Here is a 19,773-nt window from a genome sequence, read left to right as displayed (position 1 = left end):
CATTACATTCTGATGTCAGGGCTTCATCCGGCAGAGCGCGGTTTCATAAAGCTTAATACCAGAAGAGGAACTGAAAACGCTTATTTTTTTAAAACAAACTCGTGCCGTGTGCATTCAGCTGAAAGAAACTCTGTTTAATTTCAGCCTACACATAAGTGTGTGCTCTTAATTGTTCAGCCCTTGCAACCGTTAACATTACGGCGCTTCGGTCTTTTAAAGGATAATTCAACTTTACCCCTCCAAAATACACTGTTGCTTCAGAGCTGGTGATACACACATTCGGCTCGTGGCAGAGGTTGCTCTTGTGACAAATTACGCTTATTTTCAGAGCCGCACTCTGACTAGAAGAGGAATATCACGTATCGGTGCCTGTATTTAAAAGCGTAGTGAAGTGTAAGAGAAACTACTTCTAATGTTACAGCCTGTTACGGCTAGTCAATCTGTATCGTTGGGTTATACTGGCAGTGATGTTCGCTACTCTGTAAACAGTGTAGTTAGAAGTAACGCTAAGGGAGACGAGAGACCGGAGCAACCCTGAAGACACAACCGCTTGTGGACAAAAAAAGTACATTTTCTGTTTTGTTTTGAGAGGCGAGAAGTTGCCGGTGTGGATTTACTAGCTTTATGTGCTCACTGAGGCTGGACTGCGAGACCGGGACTGCGGCGTAGACGGAGGAGGAGGGGGCAGGAGGAAGTTACCAGTTACCCAAGAGAGAATCTTCGTTGCGCTGCTGGAAGGAAGAATGCAGGCTACAATGCGAAAGCGACAGAACTCTGCTATTCAAGCGTCAGCGTTTCACACTAGGTTTGATCAACTAACTCATCTTCCCCTGCAAATTCAACAAAAGTGCTTCCACGTTAAAGTGTAGTTAATCAGATAGCTGCACAATAATGCATGTGAGGCACTTTGTCAGTAACGAAAGCACATGCTGTAAAATCGCTATACAACGTTTAACTGTTAGGAATAAAAGTGCCTGTCTGTACGCATTGAATCTTTCCAGTGGTTAGTGCTTATTTTATATATTCAAGTCTGTATTAGCTGGGAAAAGGAAAGTTTTCCTTATTAGTGCTTTATCAGATGTTTCTTCCCCTCTCCCCATCAGTTTGATTTCTCTCCCTTTTGGTACCAACTAATTGAATCTTGGTAATTGGTAGTATATGCATAAGGATGATGTGTACATGATTGAAGCGTATTTGGAAGGTATTACGACGTTATTCAGAATGTTCATTGAATAGCCTATCTGACCTGCAGGTCCACTCAAACCACTAAACAGACCTGTCTTCAGTGGATTTGCAGAAAAAATGCTGTCAAACATTTTACTGAAAACTATAGACAGACTGTCCTCCTTTGATTGCAGTCTGTTTTTTTTTTTTTTTTTTTACCAAGTCTCTCAACATCCTGTTTCCCCTTTAAACACTGGAAGTTTTTTCTCATCCAAAAACACAACTTCTACTTTCATAAATAGGCAGTTAAAACAATGATAAGTTAAAATAAAACTCAATGCCTGTTATTTAGTGAACAGCAGCTTATTAAAATTCCCAGTAAATGTAGCATACTTTTCTTTCTAGAGGGCCGGGAGGGCCACAGCACAGTGTCACATTCATCCCAAACTCATAGCACCTGCTACCTGCAGATAGTAGGAGGAACGTGATACGCCCGGCTTTGTTCTGGTAGAGCTTTTCCGGCCGGGGACTGCCCTCTCTGCACTGAGGGAGCACCGTCGGTAGGGGACAGAGGAGATAAATCGGATGGGATTAGAGCTTTCACTGTTTTGGAACGGTTCGTATTCGCAGGTTAGAAGCAGGAGGATCACGGAAGCGCCCAGCTGTCACTCAGAATGGGGCTGACGTTTTTTTTTTGGGCTTTTCATCCCTGTCAGAATGGGGCTGCTCTCTGCCGTTCGGATGGCGAGTCTCCAAGCCCTGCTGCGGACATGACTCTGTGGATGGCTAAGTCCACGCAGGCAAACACAGGTTCGGGCCACAGACAGGAGGCGGGATATACCTGTATAATCTAAGCGCAGGGTGGCACTTCAGGGTTAAAGAAGCTCTTTTTTTTATTTCAGCGTTTTAGCCCATTTTCGTGCCCATCGTGCACAGGGTGAAAGGAACAGATGGGCTTTAAAAGCAAGCAGATGGCCCTGAGAGAGGGGAGGCCAGTGTAATCTCCTGCCGTGGATAACACAGCAGACTGAGAAGAAGGAGCGCTCAGTGCTGGGCGTTTCAGCCCTCCCCTCTGGCCTCTGCGGTCCACGCAATTCCACTTTATTCCAAATGGCCTGAAACCAATCAAATGCTGCCCGGTGTAAGAGCATCAACAGGTGGATCAAGGTGCTTAACAATCAATCCAGTTTGGTGCTTCTCGGGAAGCTATAGTTTAAAAACACACAGTCAAATCAAATGTGCTCGCGGAATTTGAACACAAGGGTTACGCCAAGGTAAAATTGAGCTTTGCTAATCTCACAGCCTGACAATTTTGTTGGTATCGCACCGTTTGTTGTTGTGAGTTTCCTTCCTGGTTCATTACACCCATCGTAATTAACCTGTGCCCTTTTGACTGGATTATCAAGCATTCAGCGTGCATTCCTTGACAGTCTCACAAGGTTGTGCACTCTCTGTACACTGGGATCTTACTGCTTTGGAGGATATATGCAAAAGCAGTAAGGAAAGCTTTGTTTCTGTGCCTGTCCTTGCAGCAGACATGGGTCCAGAGACACAGAGTCGGGACTAAAGAAGCCAGAGTTCCACCTGGACCTGTGGTTCTATTTCACGGTGCAGAACTGGGTTCTGGACTTTGGACGGCCCATTGTCATGGTAAGCAGAGCACCCATGTATAAACATGTGGGTAGTGTAGTGGCAGATTCCTGTAAATTGTAGGAAATGGATGAATCATTTGATCTTAACTCAAATTACCATGAATTAACTACGATGCCTTAAAGCCATTAGTTTCCATTGTTCAGGCCCCACGCTACCACTGCAACCCCCCAGAGAGAACAGAACATTTCAGCCAAATGTTATGTCCTTTGAGGCTGTGTCTGCTTGCAGATCATTCTACCTCTGGAGTGGTTCCCCCTGAACAAGCCCAGTGCTGGAGATTACTTCCACATGGCCTATAATGTCATAACACCCTTCCTGCTGCTCAAGGTAACTGGAAGTACTGAGCTACAATCTGCACCATTGCTTGACACAGCGTGGTCTCTTCACTGACTGTCTAGGGCACTGTTTGAGCTGAGCTCAGGGACCTTCAATAACTAATAGGGACACAGAGATTACAGGTGCACTCTTAATTGTGCTGTGATGGTTTTTAAGAGAAGGTCAGCCAACGGATGTTGTTTGCATAAAGATTAACATTTGTCTGAAAGTAAGTGTGTTTGAGCAGGATCTCTAGCGCAGATACAGCCTCCTGAATTAAAGGTGTCTGAATGGAAATGCCCTTGTCCCTGGACTTGCCTTCATTCAGAGCCTCTTTTATACTGGATGTTAAATGTCAGCAATGCGCGTGGAACAGAGAACCAGCCTTTTCACTGTCCATTATTTACAGCTGACCTTCAAAGTATGGTCTCTCTCAGCCAGGAGATTAACAGGCAACGTTTTTATTAGTGAGCCAAGAAGTTCAAATGGAACCAATGTCATTGGCATAGCCTGTTCCTGAGCCCCCAGCAGATGGATGGACAGCTCACCTCCAGTGTCTGAGCTGATTGAGAGGAGGAAAGGATCTAACACACAGCTGTGTGCATGCCTGTGTGTGTATGTGTGTGTGTGTGCGTGCATGCGTGCGTGCGTGCGTGTGGTGTGTGTGCGTGCGTGCGTGTGGTGTGTGTGTATGTGTGTGTGTGTATGTGTGTGTGTGCGTGCGTGCGTGCGTGTGGTGTGTGTGCGTGCGTGCGTGTGGTGTGTGTGCGTGCATGCGTGCGTGTGTGTGGTATGTGTGTGTGTGTGTGTGTGTGTGTGTGTGTGTGCATGTGTGTGTGCATGTGTGTGTGCGTATGTGTGTGTGTGTCTGTGTGCATGTGTGTGCGTATGTGTGTGTGTGTGTGTGCGTGCGTGCGTGCGTGTGTGTGTGTGCGTGTATGTGTGTGTGTGCGTGCGTGCGTGCGTGTGTGTGTGTGTGCGTGCGTGCGTGTGTGTTTGTATGTGTGTGTCTCTCTCTCTTTAGCTGATCGAGCGCAGCCCAAAGACCCTGCCCCGCTCTGCAGTGTACCTCTGCATCATCACCTTTGTCATGGGCGCCAGCATCCACCTAGTGGGCGACTCCATCAACCACCGGCTCATCCTGAGTGGCTACCAGCTGCACCTGTCCGTCAGAGAGAACCCCATCATCAAGAACCTCAAACCTACCTCCCTGGTACTAAACCGCAACACATCACAGCGTTACAGCTGTTTAATGGACTGGCTGATCCCTTCATCCATGAATTAAAATAAGTGCAATGAGAGATTGCGTACTGTCACCCATTTATTTCCACTTATCCCGGCACAGGCTCCCTTAGGTGCCCAACTGACTCTAGCACGCAGGGAAAATGTTGAAGAAATGACACCCTTTTGTCACGTGAAATGGCACTTGTTTCCGAGATGCTCTCATTCACAGACAAGTGCAGTACCTTTGGGGCGAGAGAAATACATGCACCTATAAGCAAATACAATGTGATTGCTCACAGTGGAGAGGTGTATCATTAACCCCCTCCTCCTCTCACTCCTGCTGTGAGTTTTAATGACTGCTTTCCCTCATGACTACGGAAATGTCACTACAGCTTATTGCCAAAAGAAAAAAATGGCATTTTATTCAACTGAAGGTGAAACTGACTTAAACTAAATTAAATATTGTTCACTTGTAGGAGAATCATTCCACTGTGTGTATGTGTGCATGCCTATATATATATATATATATATATATATATATATATATATATATATATATATATATATATATATAATGTGTGTGTGTGTGTGTGTGTGTGTGTGTATTATTCTGCAAAATGTTCAGACAGTGATCTTCAAAGATTCTCTTTACAGATCAAAATTGACATGCTGTCATATAGCATCATATACCGTCTAGTGTGTGGCAATGAATCTTTGCAAATACAGTGAACTGGCATGCAGTAGTTCTGAGGGAGATGGTCGCAAAGCAGACTTGAGCTCCTAAATGAAACTCAGGCAGCACACACACTGACTGGTACGAAGGACCTTTCTCCTGTTCGGTTGTCAGAAGGGCCGTGTGTAAACAAATACGTGCGCCAGACTTTAGCGTCTGATGAGTAGTGGAATTGAAGCCCTCTTTTCACTGGCCACTCTTGCTCCGGTTCACAGTTTCAGTTGGCGGCCTGTGAAACATGAAGGAGGAGTAAACATCTCACATGGGTGACGTGATAAGGTGTCTGACGTTCTTCTCTTTCCAACAGATCGACTCCTTCGAGCTCCTCTATTACTACGATGAAAACCTGGGCCACTGCATGTGGTAAGTGGCGGCGCAAAAGCTGTGTTTCATTTACAGTTTTATGTTTGTGCTGTACCCCGACAGCGTTTTGTCAAGATTTTTTTTTAGAGTAGGACAAAGACAAGCACGCAAAATTCATATACCGATGAGTTTGAAATATGAGTTTGAAATATTCTGGTGATTACTGAAACCACACAGTACACATAAGTCCTCCTTATGTCGTTGGTGTAAGTTAATGATTTACGGCAATCTGGAGTAGACTTGCAATATATCAGTACAAAATTGAAGTTGAGATTTGGCACATTTTTTTATTTACTTTCCTGTAAGAACTTGATTGCTCAAGCAATACACTAGTAACTTTTTTCACATCTGAATTTAATCAATATATTACATACAGCTCTGGAACAAATAAATGATAAATAATCAGAGCCAAGTAAAGTTCAGCACAATCACAGTAAATGTTTCTGTTGGTAACAACCTCCAGTTTTGTTCTCTCATTTAGGTACATCCCCTTCTTCCTCATCCTCTTCCTCTACTTCACCGGCTGCTTCACGCACATCAAGGAAGAGAAGAAGATGCCCCTCTCTGCCTGGCTGCTGCTGGGACCCAGCGCTTTCTACTATTGGTCAGTCTCCTTCTCACTTCCCCCTTTGGCCCCTCCCACTCCCAAAGGTGGCACCACAGGTGTCATGAAATGCTGCCAAAGCTTGTAATGCTAGAAGATCTGTTAAGCATCTATCAAGTGAAGGCAATCGCCTATCCCCCAAGAACAGTGTATGACACTTGTGTACCTGTGCATTCTGATTTCACTGTACCCTGTCAATAATTCACAAAAGCAATGTTCAACCCCACATGGCCTGGCCTGTTACTGCAGAATTATTTACAGACAATGTTCTTAAAGGAGGACTTGAGGGTGCTGTGGGGATTCTCTACAATGAAGGTTGTCTTTGGCAGGTGTCACCTGAATTACCGCAAGGAAAACATGAAGCAACTAATGGACCTGTGTGACAGACTTAAGCACAATTAGCTGTTATCCAATTACTGGAGTTAAAAGTTTTCTTTAATTTGTAGGTACGGAGAGTTAATTATGTGGAGCATTGATGTCATTTTTGTTTCACTTTATTGCTGTGTTCAGTGCCTTCCTGAACTTTGATGACAAGTTCTCTATTGCATGGGAGATAAGGTTATGTATACCTGCAAGAGTACAAACTTTGCAAAAGTAAAGAAGTAACAAAAAAGTTAAAAGAAAAAAAAATGCTGGAATTTACTCTTGGAGCTAGGCATTGTGTGTGCATTATATTACATTATTTCCATATAGCAGACACTGTTGTACAGAGCAACTTGGGTTCCAGTTTTTTTACATGTTATCCATTTATACAGCTGGATATTATGGAATTAGGTGGGTTAAGTACCTTGCCCAAGGGTATAGCAGCAGTGCTCCAGTGGGCAATTGCACCAGCAGCCTTTCGGTTACAAGCCCTGCTCCTTACCACTATGCTACACTGCTATTTGAGTGAGTGAGTGAGTGAGTGAGTGAGTGTCTGTCTGTCTGTCTGTCTGTGAGAGTGGCACAACAGGTCCCCTCAGTCTCCGCTCTTCTCTGCTCAGGTATCTGGTGACAGAGGGCCAGATCTTCATCCTCTTCATCTTCACCTTCTTTGCAATGACGGCCACTGTGATGCACCAGAAGCGCAAGGGCTTCGTCCCCGATAGCAACGGGCTCTTCCTGCTCTACAGTTTCTCCATAGCCCTGGGGCTGGTGACTGTCTGGGTGGCCTGTCTGTGGACTGACACGGTCTTGCGCAGGAAGTACCCTGGTGTCATCTACGTTCCAGAGCCCTGGGCCTTCTACACTCTTCACATCAAGAGGAGCCAGTAGCTGGCAGGCCACGGCTCCTTTACCCATCTGGCGCGCGTTAAGACCACTTACCAACCTCCATTCCCTGCAGTGAGTTGATCCCACGCTATGCAAAGAAACAGTCAGCACATGAACGGGTTCCTGGGCTGTGCCAAGGATGTACATGAACCCCAACAGGGGTCTGCTCTGTTTCCAGTTCCTGATTTTACAGTTGGTTGACCCCCCCCCCCCCCCAAGCCGACCCCCCCGTTGTTGTTTTCGTGTTCTGTGCCTGCCTGTTTTGTCTCCCTGGCGAAGCGCATCGACAGAGACGGGTTGCTGCTCAGAACCCTCCGCTACCGAACCTCTGGTGCCCTCTGCAGGGATTGGCCTGTCTGCTGCCCGGGCTGAAGGAGCAATCTCACCTCCAGGTGCAGCCGAGACACCCGTGGTGTGGAGCGGGTACTGCACTGGGGTGCAGTACACCTGCAGCTCTGCCTTTTCCCCTTCCCAAAGCCTCCCTCACCCACCTCTACCCCTCTGTCAGGATAAAAGCACCAATGATTCTCTGTAGAACCACACATGCATAACTATAACTGCCTATGTACACATTGTGGGTGAGGTTTTTTTTTTCAAAATTCCTTATATATTCTTTGATATGGGTATGTTTTTTTTTCCTGTTTTGAAATGTCGTTCCTCCTCTCTCCCTATGCAATGTAATGGTACTGTAATGGTGCTTACCCATGTGATGGTGCTGAGTAGAAACTGTGACTGCAGTATGCAAAAACGTACAGGATTGCATCATTTCCCTCCTAAATGTAATATTTTTCTACACCTCATTTGTCGATAATACTTCTGCTACTAATACAACTGATTAAAGGAAACATATCAAGTTATGTCCACATGAATTGTAATCTATAGCAGTGTTATTTTGCAAAGTAAGAAAACCTACACTGTGTTGTCCTGACATATGAGTACATACTGTATGCACCTTTTTCTTCCTGTCCTCTATGTTCTACATATAATGTTTCATTTGATTGGATCAAAGTGTGCTTGTTCATCATGATATCATACTAACATTGGTCCATGCTTCTGATTAATTATTGACGTGACAGGGTTTTTACTTGGCTTTAACAAGTATCAGTGCAAATACTTGTGATTATTCACATTATTTTGTGTTACTTTAAAGTAGAGGAATTGTCATTTATAATTTGCAATGCAATACTATCCAGAGTACTTCATGGCACACCTGTTAAGCAGAGGTAGATCTACTTCACAAGTGGATTTTTTTTAAATCTCCGATCCTGATGTATGTGTCTCTTAACTTGATGGCCTTGTGAGAAAACTGACTTTCACACAATATTTACTTGTTGTTGAAATTGTTGTGGGCTCAAACTATTGGAAATGTTTTTTGAGTATTGTTCAAGGTCAGTAATTTTGTTTCTGAGGGGTCTATTAGGTAAAAGCCACCATCTTATTGGACTCTTTAGTTTAGCAACAGTATTGTCTGTTTTATGTAGGACTGATCAGGAAGGCCATTACACAAAGGTCAAAGGGCAGAGTGTATGGCAGGCAATCACTTGCTGCAAAGAGAGGCCTCTCCGTTTGGGATGTAAGAACTCATGTCATCTTTGCAATTACATGCCTCCAATCCACACACTGAGGCATCGTTTTAATTTTCTCTGACCCCTCTCCAGAGCTATTCAAAAAGGGATGATTGGAATGATAGGCTATTATGGTGATTAAGCGCAATCATTATAATTAGCGTAATATGGAACTGCGGAAGATTAAAATGCATTAAATTGCGATTCACTGGTAAGGGAACGTGGTGAAAATGAAATTAAAGCGGGTTGAAGACCTCTGTGAGGTCTGTAATTGTGTGTCCAGCGGCCGTTGAAAATAAGCAAGAAAATTTATATGGGGAGGGGGGGTGCTTATGCAGATATCTGAGCTTGTGCCTAGTTAAGGGATTAAAAGTTAAGGGAACGTTTGGCTTGGTTATTAATTTTAAGAAGTCTCAAGGGAAGACTGCCAGATGGGTAAGACCTGTTGTGGGGACTTGCTGCACAGCTAACAAAACTGGCTGACACAATCAGTGACATCCACACCAGAGCAGAGGCTTAGCTTACTCCTCTCATCACGATATCGGCAGGGGTGCCGTAAGGTGACACCCTTCGCTCCTTACCTGCTTATTAACGCAGCTCGGAGGACTTTGTGTCTCAGACGGGCGAGAGCGGCTCGCAAGGGAAGAGGAGACGACCTGCGCCGTCGGTGAGCGGACAGGTGACTGGCACCAGATGTGACCACTGCCCTTGACTTTGCAGATGGTATCGGACAAGGGCGAGAGGGGGCCGAGAACGCTAATCAGGGCAGATAGTGGGTGACGGCAGGGTTGAGTCATGACAAATGACGAGAGTGAGTGACCTACAATGGCACTCGTAAACCTGTTGCCTCAGACCCAGATCTGGAGTGGATTTCGGAATTCTATTGCACAGGAGTCCTGGATGGACGAGACTGAGGGGCACGCAAGGTGCAAGACAATTACCTAGCCAAATCACAGGGCACAAATCCTACATTAGGACACAGCCCACAGGACTAAAGCCTGCCTCAGAGTGATCAAAAATAGTATGAGGAGAAGAAGACAGGCGCTTGACATCAAGTGCCCCCCAAAAAACTGCCAACATCAGCAGGAGAAGGGCTGTTTCGTGTTCACAGCCCTTGCAGGATCGGGCGGTGTTTAATGGTGTGAAATGTCATCATCCACTGTTCCATGTTGACTAGCTAGAAAGCAAGTGCCATCTAGTGGAAGTTACAAATACTGCAACTAATCGTCTTCTGTCAACGGTCCCGTTTTTTTTTTTTTTGACTGGTGAAGACACAGCGGCACCTTGGAAAGTTTCCCAGTTGGCTACTTACAGCTGGGTTTACGGTTTATGCAAGTATATAGGCCTATCTCAGTCTCTGTCTTCGTCCTTAAAAAAAACGAGCAAAATACTAAATTTTGACTTTTATTACCACTTTGTGAATCTACAATTGGATTTTATTTTATTGTGAGGAAAATTCAGAGTAAAATAAACATCCTTCAACCATTATGAAAAATGGCAGATGTGTCTCCCACACTAATACCTGTAAAATGCATTTGCAATGAAGCTCCATCTTGGTTCGCGGAAACACGTATGACTATGATGTGTAAACCAAGGCCAAAATGCACTGCCGTGATCAATATATGAACGGAACTTTTAGCATACGTCCGCGGGCTCCTGCGGCCACTGGATGGAGTGTAATCAGACGCACACCGACTCGATGCTTAAGACTGACTGGGGATAAAATGATCTGCGGTGTCATATATGTTGGTTCCCATAGCAACAGCATATCAACTACCGCTGTCCCGCGGTGGACTTTAGAATCGAATGAGTGAACGGAGATACGGAAGGCGGAAGAGGGAGGGAGAGAGAGAGAGAGAGAGAGTGACATTACAGTCAGGGAGGTGGAGAGGGAGGCACCCGAGGACGCGGAACCGCAGATGAAATGGTGAGATAATTCATTCTTTTATTCATACCATTCCTTTAATTCGAATCGTTTAAAAAACGAGACAGTAAAGTTTTCATTCTTGTTTTGTCACAGGCGAAATTCCTATCACAAGATCAGATAAATGGTAAGACGTGATGTTTTCCCAGCGATTACGTCCTTTCTCACTTTGCCAATTGTTTGTCCAAGTCCAACATTGCCTATACAGTAAAAATGTCAACTTCAAATATTTGGACGGAATTTTTTCGCATTCCTTCCGACGAGGACGCGAGCCAGAAGCGCTGTTGGAACGATGACACATCCTTATATTTATCTTTTATGTTGGCAAAAGACGTTGTTTAATACCTGTCTGTATCTACTGTCCACACCGAAGGCAAAGTCTGGAACGATTAAATTCCGCGTGGCTGCCCCAACACAACGCACTCTCTGTTGGAGCTGTTCAGCTACAGTGGTTACAATACGAACAAGACACAGGATACAGTATGTGCGCGCATGATTTAACCTTTAGAGTACATGGCGCTGTAGTCAATTTTATTCCCATATCTAGCCAAATAATTTATGTCATTAGACATTTAAATATATTCATTGCTTCGGCTCTTAGAGTAGAAGCAAAGAGAGGTGGTTAGTAATCAGAATAGAATAGAATCAGAATAGACTTTATTGTCATTGCACGGTGGGGGTGCAACGAATTTGTGGGCTGAAGTAGAGAGCCTTGAGCCGCTGCGTCCGTACGCGCCGCCATCTAACACAGTTTTCATTCACACTTTTCATTCAGATTAATACAGTAATGTATTACTCATAAAAGATATTGTGGCTCCTGCCTCAAAATGCTATATATAGTACATGAAGAGGGATGTTACTAGACTTTCCCTACAGTGCGTCCAACAGGCTATAAGGATTAGCAGCGGTGCTCAGCCAAGCACCCTAGGGGGTAGTTTTAATCCTGCAATGGCAGCATGTGGCAAGGTGGCTGAGGTATTTCCGAGAGAAAGCTCCCAGGCTGTGAGGGCGTGGTTTCGTTTAGAACTTTGACTTCTGTGCTGCAATAAAGCGTTCTTATGGAACACCGATGGCGTGCACCTCCACCTCCTCTTGTGTTTTTATTACCAAGAAACTAAATGTGCAGTTGCAGAAACAAGGAAGCCTAGGTGGATTAAGGAAATTAAAAAACTTTAAGGCCTTCCAAAAGAGACAGAAACACATATACTCTGATGCACACTTTGTTGAGTGCTTTCTAGTAAAAAAAAATGTTCCTTTTCAGAAATGTTTCATGTGTGAGTAAACTGTGAAACTAAGGAGGAAATGTGGAAATGTTGCACCTCAGCCTTCTCCCTAACACTCTAGAGTTCAAGGAATGTTTCTCCCTGTACGACAAGAAGCGGAAAGGGAAGATTGAAGCCAAGGACCTGATCACTGTGATGCGTTGCCTTGGCACCAGCCCCACCTTCGGCGAGGTGGACCGACATCTGCAGGTCCATAAGATAGGTACAGGCGGGGTGAGGCTGGGGTTACCCTGATTCCTGTGGTCCAGATCTGCTGAGATCACTTCCATTTATAAAACCCGGAAATGTTTTATGCAGAGCATGGCATTGTTGTCACCTTCATTATCAGTTCTGTACATCCATCTGTGCAACTATCAGCACTGTGAAACAAGGGCAGCTGTTCACCTTCTTTAGCAGATGCCTTGGGCTGGAAAACAATTTGGTTTGTTCCAAATGTGTTGAATGGCATTGCAGAAGGAGCTAAGTATTGTGGGAACAGAAATCACATTATTGATATTTAGCAGACACTCTTATCCAGAGCAACTTACACAGGTTACAGTTTTTACAATGTTATCCATTTAAACAGCTGAATATTTACTGAGGCAATTGTGGGTGAAGTATGTAGCCCAAGGGTAGAGCAGCAGTGGCCCAGCTGGGAATCAAACCAGAAATCTTTTAGTTATGAGCCCTGCTTCTACCACTATGCTACACTTCCAGACAGACCTATTTCCTTATTATTATTATTATTATTATTATTACTTGATAATATGGTTTATGTGGGTATAAAAAAATGATACCCACATAAAGTAAAAATCCGCTAAACAGCATCCTCTTGTGGCACAGATAAGAATGGCGAGCTGGACTTCTCCACCTTCCTGACCATGATGCACAGGCAGATTCAGCAGGAGGACCCCAAGGCGGAGATCCTGGAGGCCATGCGTATGACGGACAAGCAGAAGAAAGGCTACATCCTGGCCTCGGAGCTCCGTGCCAAGCTCACAGGACTGGGCGAGAAGCTTACTGATAAGGAAGGTACAGCATTTATAGCGTGGCCGATGCACGAGGATTTAAAGGGCAGCCCGGGATTTTCCCTGAATAATGATTATCAGGCCAACATGGAATAAAGATGCTATTCAACATGTGAATCTGATTTAAGATTTATATTAATTGTGTGTTGTCTGGAAAAATTCTGAATCAGATTGATTAATTCTCCCATGTGGAGAATTATTCTGCAAATAGAAGAAGGAATATTGCAAAAGGATCGTAGGGATAGAAACAGTAAAATAAATAAATAAATAAATAAAAAACAGGATAAAGTTCAGACTTATATGACAATGAACCTGGATCTATCAAGTAGTGATGGTAGAGTAAGGATACATAGGTAGAGGTGCTATGTATTACTGATCGCTCACTTGAGTGAATGATTTTTTTTTTGCTATGGGCCTTTTTATTAACTCTTTTTACTGGCTCATACCAGTTATTGAATGACAGTGTAGGACAGTTCCACCTATAGTTTTGCGGGTCATAAAGCCGCATTCTCCCATCACTGACACCTACCAGCCATCAAGTTAATGGATGTGCTGATATCTGTGCGTAGGACAGTAAAGCCAAATAAAATGTTGAACTGCTAGGACGTTATTGAGAGACAAGCACTGTGCAATCAACGATATACTTGTGTTCTCCCCTCCCACCTACTGCAGTGGACGAGCTGTTCCAGGAGGCGAACGTGGGTCCGGACGGACGCATACACTACGAGGACTTCACCAGGATGGTGACCTTGCCACCTGTAGATTACTGAGTGGGAGGCGACGAAGGCTGGCATGGGCAAGGGCACACTGGCTCACTGGCATGGGACATACCCCTGCTCAGAATACAGCGCGCACCTCATTTACTTCCACTCAATTATCCACAACCTCTGTCTCAGTACCTCCTGTACATCTGTCACTGACAGGCACTGTAATCCATCCCAGAGCACACCAGCGAGACGGAGCTCGGTTGCTTTAGCCTGTCCTGGCTGTAGAATGGCAGTGCCCAATTAGTTTCCCTCGACTTTGAGTTGAAGATGAAAATGGCTTTCATGTGGTTTGGTGTAATAAAGGATTTTGATGTTTTACATAGAGTTGTGTGAGTCATTTCAGATTTTAGCCCTTGTTATTAGAGTAAAAACCCCGGAAATAAAAATATTTGTTTGTGTTCCGTGTGCCTTGGGGTTGGATGGGAGAAGGGTTGTGAAAGGAAACTACGTTTTTTTTTATATCTTAAGGAAGATGGCAAGTGATGGAGATTTGAAAATGTGGGTAAAAGAATATAGGGCTGAACCAGACAAAATTCTGCTCTGAGTATCAAACTGAAGATAGTATAGAAGATAGATACCGAAGATAGTAGAGATATTCTACTCACTGCAGTCTGTATGGAAACCCTTGCATTGCTGAACCAAATGTTATTTCTCTGGAACTGTTTTCCAAAATTTGAAAATTTGAAAAAGAGGAGCACCCCAGACAGACTAAGAAGGAGTTCTTGTCCCTCCAGTGACAGAAGGTCTCCGATCAAATCATTCTAATCAGAGTTTGTGGGGAGCCAGTTTAACAGAATATTCACCCTCATTTACTTTGTATGTTTTCTTTTCTCAGCTAGTTTCTAATTATATGAGCATCAGTACACTGACACAATCCTCTCGAAAACATTACATTCAACTTAAAAACTGAGTTCTAAAAGTTGAGCTTTTGATAAAATGAATGCATTTGATGCACAGCATTGGCAATGTTTTACCAATAGGTCAAATGACAGGAGTCCTTGAAGTGTTGTCGATTTAACTGGATAACAACATGAAAAATACAATGTAAAATTGCAGTAATAACAACCAGTGTGACACTACAGCACTACACACAGAACCATCGGCACTTTTTTTTACCTTAATAGCAAACTATACTGCCACTCTCAACCGTGGCATCTCATATGAACGCTTTAACGGCCCCACATTGGTTCATTTAATTCTGTTGATTTTTCTGTAGTGTCCTCATTGAACAGAATCGATTTAGTGCGTTCGAAATGTGCTTTAAAATCTAGTGATTTTTATATGTATTGCAAGCAGTCATTTTTCTAATGACCGGGAACTGCGTTACACGTCGTCCATAGGTCTGCTCTATGAGGCGCAGTTGTGGACGAAAGTCGTGCGAAAAACGCGAGAGAGAACGAACCCTGTTTACGCGAGAGAGATCCAGTTAGCAGGCGAGAGAGGTCCGATGTCAGCCCGCGAGAGCAATTGAAGCCCTGCGAGCGGGATTGAAGCCCTCTAGTGGCAGGTCCAACGGACAGTGCGCGCGAATGAAAAATCTAGGTAGCTTCAAACGAGTTAGCTAGCTAACTAGCCAGTTAATCTCTGTTGATTTACCAGGTGAATTAATATGAATAGCTGGCTAATATAATAATGATGATCATGATCATGCTGACGATTATTTCAGTGTTTTATTCATATATTCATATATTGTAGTTCCTTATTGTACATTTGCTAAAAGGGCAATGAAATTGTATAAAATCAAAATAATTTACCAAACGACTAGCATGGGTTGATAGAGAGGACCTAAATGTTCAGGAAAATGGTAGTCTCACGTTTGGGCCACAAGCAGGTTGCTTATGATAATAGCTTTTGTAAATGCCTATGGTAACAGGAATGGGATATCAGAATCAGAATCATACGTTACAACCCGCTACTTGTCCTTACTAACCGGCTATGTGTGTAAATATTGGAGTAAGTAATTTATTTCTGTGTTGTTCTACTTTGTTTCCATATGAGTTGTGGCAACAACATCATTGCCCTTAACTATATTTATAAGTGGTTCAATGGGACCCAAAGGGTTTTAGGCCTATACAATAAATTACCCGGGTGTGACTCGGGTGATCCAAAAAAATCTAAAAATGTTGGAGCACATAGCCTAGCTGGTTGTCAAGAAAACTTTTGAGTTGAGAACTTCTGTAGATTCTGCTTAGCCAGCAGAGATGACATACAGATCAAAGATGTCAGCCATTTTCAGTTAAGAGCAACAGAGTTGCACAATGATATTGTAGGTAAACTTGGAGACAATGATGACCTGCACAGTTCACATTGTGTCAAAAAAATGTTGTCTCAGTGAATTTTTAGCATTCTTCCATCTAGTCACTCAGTTTCTGCTAGATATTCTTCATGATTTTTTGGAAGGAATTGTCCCAGTGGCTGGCAAAATGCCTGAAAGACGTGGTATCAAATGAACACTTTACTCTTGATTCTCTGAATAACTGAAACAAGTCCTTTCCATATAAGGACACTGACATAGTGAACAAGCTTTTTGAAGGGAAATGGGCATGGAAATGGACATGAAAATTGGACACTTTTACGGTTGTTGCCACTAATGATTGGGAGACACAGTATGTACCCGAGAGTGAGGCTTCATGGGAAATTTTGATGGACTTGAAAGAAATTGTTGAGTTGGTGGTTGCAACAAAGTTCTCAGAAGCAACATTGTCTTTCCTAGAGAAAAACTGTAGATCAGAGAGAGTTACTGATAGAGATTTTCCCTGACATGACATTGAGACCCAAGCATCATTACATAGAACTCGATCTGCTGCTTTGGGCTATTACTAGAACTATGGGCCATGAGATTTGCGGCTAAACAAAGATTTTAAAAAGGTAGTGTATGATGTTCACAACTTCAAAAACACTGTACTCACTCTGGTGCCAAAACACCACCCTTGCATGTGTATAATGTGAAAGCAATCAAAACCTGTACCTTTGAAGTGCCACTGAAAAATGCAGTTCTCTGAAAATATCCACACAGAGATATTACAACTCTTGCTTCTGATGCACGCTTGCAGGGTATTCAGTTTAGGGAAGGCGCAGTCTTATCAGTAGGGTGTTTCAGTGGTTTATCAGAGATTTTCAAAATCCTGTTCATTCTTGTTGATACTAATGAGGCATGTTTCCTGTGCCAGAGGTTGTCCTCTTGGTACATTGAACGCCTTCGGTGTTATGAAGGTTACGGAAACAACTGACATTGAAATTATTGAGCTGAAGGACCTAAATGATCATCATCCTTTGACAACCTACCCTGTGGGCAGAAGGACACTGCTTTCTCTGAAGAGGTTCCTCCTCCATTGAGCATATTTACATATTTCCAGGTGTGCCAAACATGTCAAACCTGTTTTGATTGGTTTACTCAATTTGATTGATTTACAACAGCAGCATCAAACCACAGACCCAGAGAGCCACAGCACTGCTCAGTCAAGTACTTGATTTATTTCATACATCCTGTCATAATATTGTCTTTGTTTTTAATATCACAGAAAATGTTGCTGCAAGTCATATAATCACTGCAAATAATATTGGAAAACTGCTTATTACAGAAGAGTTGATGTCAGTCGATCAGCTGAAAGAAATTCTTAAGGCAAGGTTTGGCCTTGAGAGTGACTTTCTAGTGTTCTATTTTTTTTTTTATTTAACAACAACAACAACAACTACAAAAAACAAAGAGCAAAGGGAAGCAATGAAGAAAAAGAAAGAAAAAAAAGGAAAAGGAAAAACAAAAAACAAACAAAAAAACAAAAAAAACAAAACCCATAATAACATTTAATAAATACATAAATAAAATGAATACATCATTCTTTCTATATATGTATTTACATTTAAAGGTTGAGGCATAAGGCAGAGAGTGACTTTCTGATACAGTATGAATATCCAGATTTTGACAATGCACTTTGCAATTTGTCTGACATCAGTGTTAAAATCATCACGAATGAAACAGACTTGCAGGTACCCTCCAGTTTATCATCCTCCTTATTAACAAGCACTAACCAGAGTTCATCACCTGCGGTTATTTACATTTACATTTACATTTATTTATTTAGCAGACGCTTTTATCCAAAGCGACTTGGATAGTGTAGTTGGATAGTAGTTACTGTATGCAAAAAGCATACAGTAAGTATAGCGATAGCGATCATAGGTTATGATGCAGCATGCCAATATAGAACAGTGGCCCTCTCCATTTCCCACTCCAGTATTTTCTCGTGTAAATGGAACTGACCTTTTCATTTCATGTTGTAACAGATATCTGTTGAGTCCTACAGAATCACATGAGTTACACTGATGAAGACCTTTCTTTCTTCCTGGGATATACTCTCTGCTAAGCTGATCAAGTTGTGTCAGACATGGAGGGGTGCACTTGGAGAGGACATGCAAGTCCTCTTGGACAAACTTTATGAAAAGGTAACCTGAGTGCTCTCTTTGCATACAAAAAAAGGAATTTGAGTCCATAATGTTTTATATAGCAAATTTACTATTACAAAGTAGAAATTTACAAAGTAGAATTCTAAAATAACTTTTTATGCTTAAATTCTTCTCCCTTTTCAGACCACTGAAGTCCTTGCGCACAGGAAGTCATCATCACTTTGAGATCTACCCTTATTTGTGACAGAGAAGACTGACAGCCTGCTGAGGATTATGGCTGGTAATGGTTCTCCTTCATTTTTTATGTTTTAAACTTTAAAGACATTTACATTTATTTAGCAGACTTTTATTTAGCAGCTTTTATCCAAAGCGACTTACATAGGTTACAGTTCTTTACAACATTATCCATTTATACAGCCGGATATTTACTGAGGCAACTGTGGGTTAAGTACCTTGCCCAAGGGTACAGCAGCAGTGTCCCAGCGGGGATTGAACCAGCAACCTTTCGGTTACGAGTCCTGCTCCCTAACCACTATGCTACACTGCCGCCGCTGTAGACACTCTACAGCATGCCTGGAATTTAACATCTTAGCTCTTATTATTGCCTCTGATCTGCGTTTTTCCTATTTTCACTTTAGGATACAGATCCAGAGAAAAGCTACACAAAGGGAGCCAAAGTTGGCATCATCACCGTATTTGAGGATGACATTACCACGGTCCACTCCAGCCCGAATATTAGTAGTGTAGCAGTTGCGTTGGAGGAACAAATTGTGGTGGGCAGTCTGGGACATCTGCCTAATGCATTTGCCCTTCTTTTTGTTTTCATTTACACGTTGAATATTGATCATCCAAAAGAAACCGAGTACGTTTAGTAACGTAGTTCAAGTAATTCAAAAGTTTCTCATGGACCTTGAGACCCACTGCACAAGGTTTTAAGGGACTGAATTCAAGGGTTGGGTGTTGCCATTGACTGTGAAGGATGCTTCAGGAGCAAGTTTTGAACACCACTACAAGTCTTTATATACAGCAATAATAGAAATGTTGCAAAGAGGTTTACATATATTTATTGATGTAATGCATTTCCCTCAGCTGGGCACTTACCCATTTACCCTCACACATGACTAGGGTGTGTAGGACTTTCAGTTGTACGTTATGTTTGGAAATATTTTGTGGTACACTGCTGTTTCAGAAACCTGCCTTTGTCAGCTCTCCACTATTTTATTTATTCCTTTTGCTGTTGCATTTGGCAGTGTAGTATTTGTTTTATTTATAATGTATGTATATATCTCACAACAAAGGTTTACATCCTTTAGCTTTTTTTGTTGAATCTTAAATTGGCAATTTAATGCAGAAACCATGAAAAATGAAGGCAACCAGCTGCAAGGTTTTTTTTTAATGATCTCAACTTAATGGGCATTAAAGTTGTACTGACACAAAGTCTTCAAGGTTCACTGGATATATACATATATATAGTACATTTTGTTCACTATACCTACATTTTTGAACCATTAAAATTAGA

At 42.8% G+C, this 19,773-nt stretch overlaps 2 protein-coding genes across 2 annotated transcripts; both read left to right on the top strand.

Annotated features, from left to right (window-relative positions):
* The first annotated feature begins 743 nt into the window (after positions 1 to 743).
* On the top strand, positions 744 to 7,369 carry cln6b (CLN6 transmembrane ER protein b). Its single transcript, XM_036535791.1, has 7 exons — positions 744 to 805; positions 2,700 to 2,814; positions 3,046 to 3,144; positions 4,157 to 4,345; positions 5,397 to 5,452; positions 5,934 to 6,056; positions 7,040 to 7,369. The coding sequence occupies exons 1-7, from the start codon at positions 744 to 746 to the stop codon at positions 7,308 to 7,310; spliced, it is 915 nt and encodes a 304-aa protein (XP_036391684.1). The 3' UTR covers positions 7,311 to 7,369.
* Positions 7,370 to 10,856: 3,487 nt separating this feature from the next.
* calml4b (calmodulin-like 4b) lies at positions 10,857 to 14,032 on the top strand (the record flags this gene model as incomplete). Its single annotated transcript, XM_036535617.1, has 4 exons — positions 10,857 to 10,923; positions 12,141 to 12,281; positions 12,902 to 13,090; positions 13,759 to 14,032. Coding segments are annotated over 4 exons (495 nt in total), but the record flags the coding sequence as incomplete, so codon positions are not given.
* Positions 14,033 to 19,773: the final 5,741 nt, after the last annotated feature.

This window comes from Megalops cyprinoides, chromosome 8, assembly GCF_013368585.1.
Source record: "Megalops cyprinoides isolate fMegCyp1 chromosome 8, fMegCyp1.pri, whole genome shotgun sequence".
NCBI classification, from domain to species: Eukaryota; Metazoa; Chordata; class Actinopteri; order Elopiformes; family Megalopidae; genus Megalops; species Megalops cyprinoides.
The sequence above is the reverse complement of the archived record's forward strand: the minus strand, read 5'-3'. Positions and strand labels throughout refer to the sequence as shown.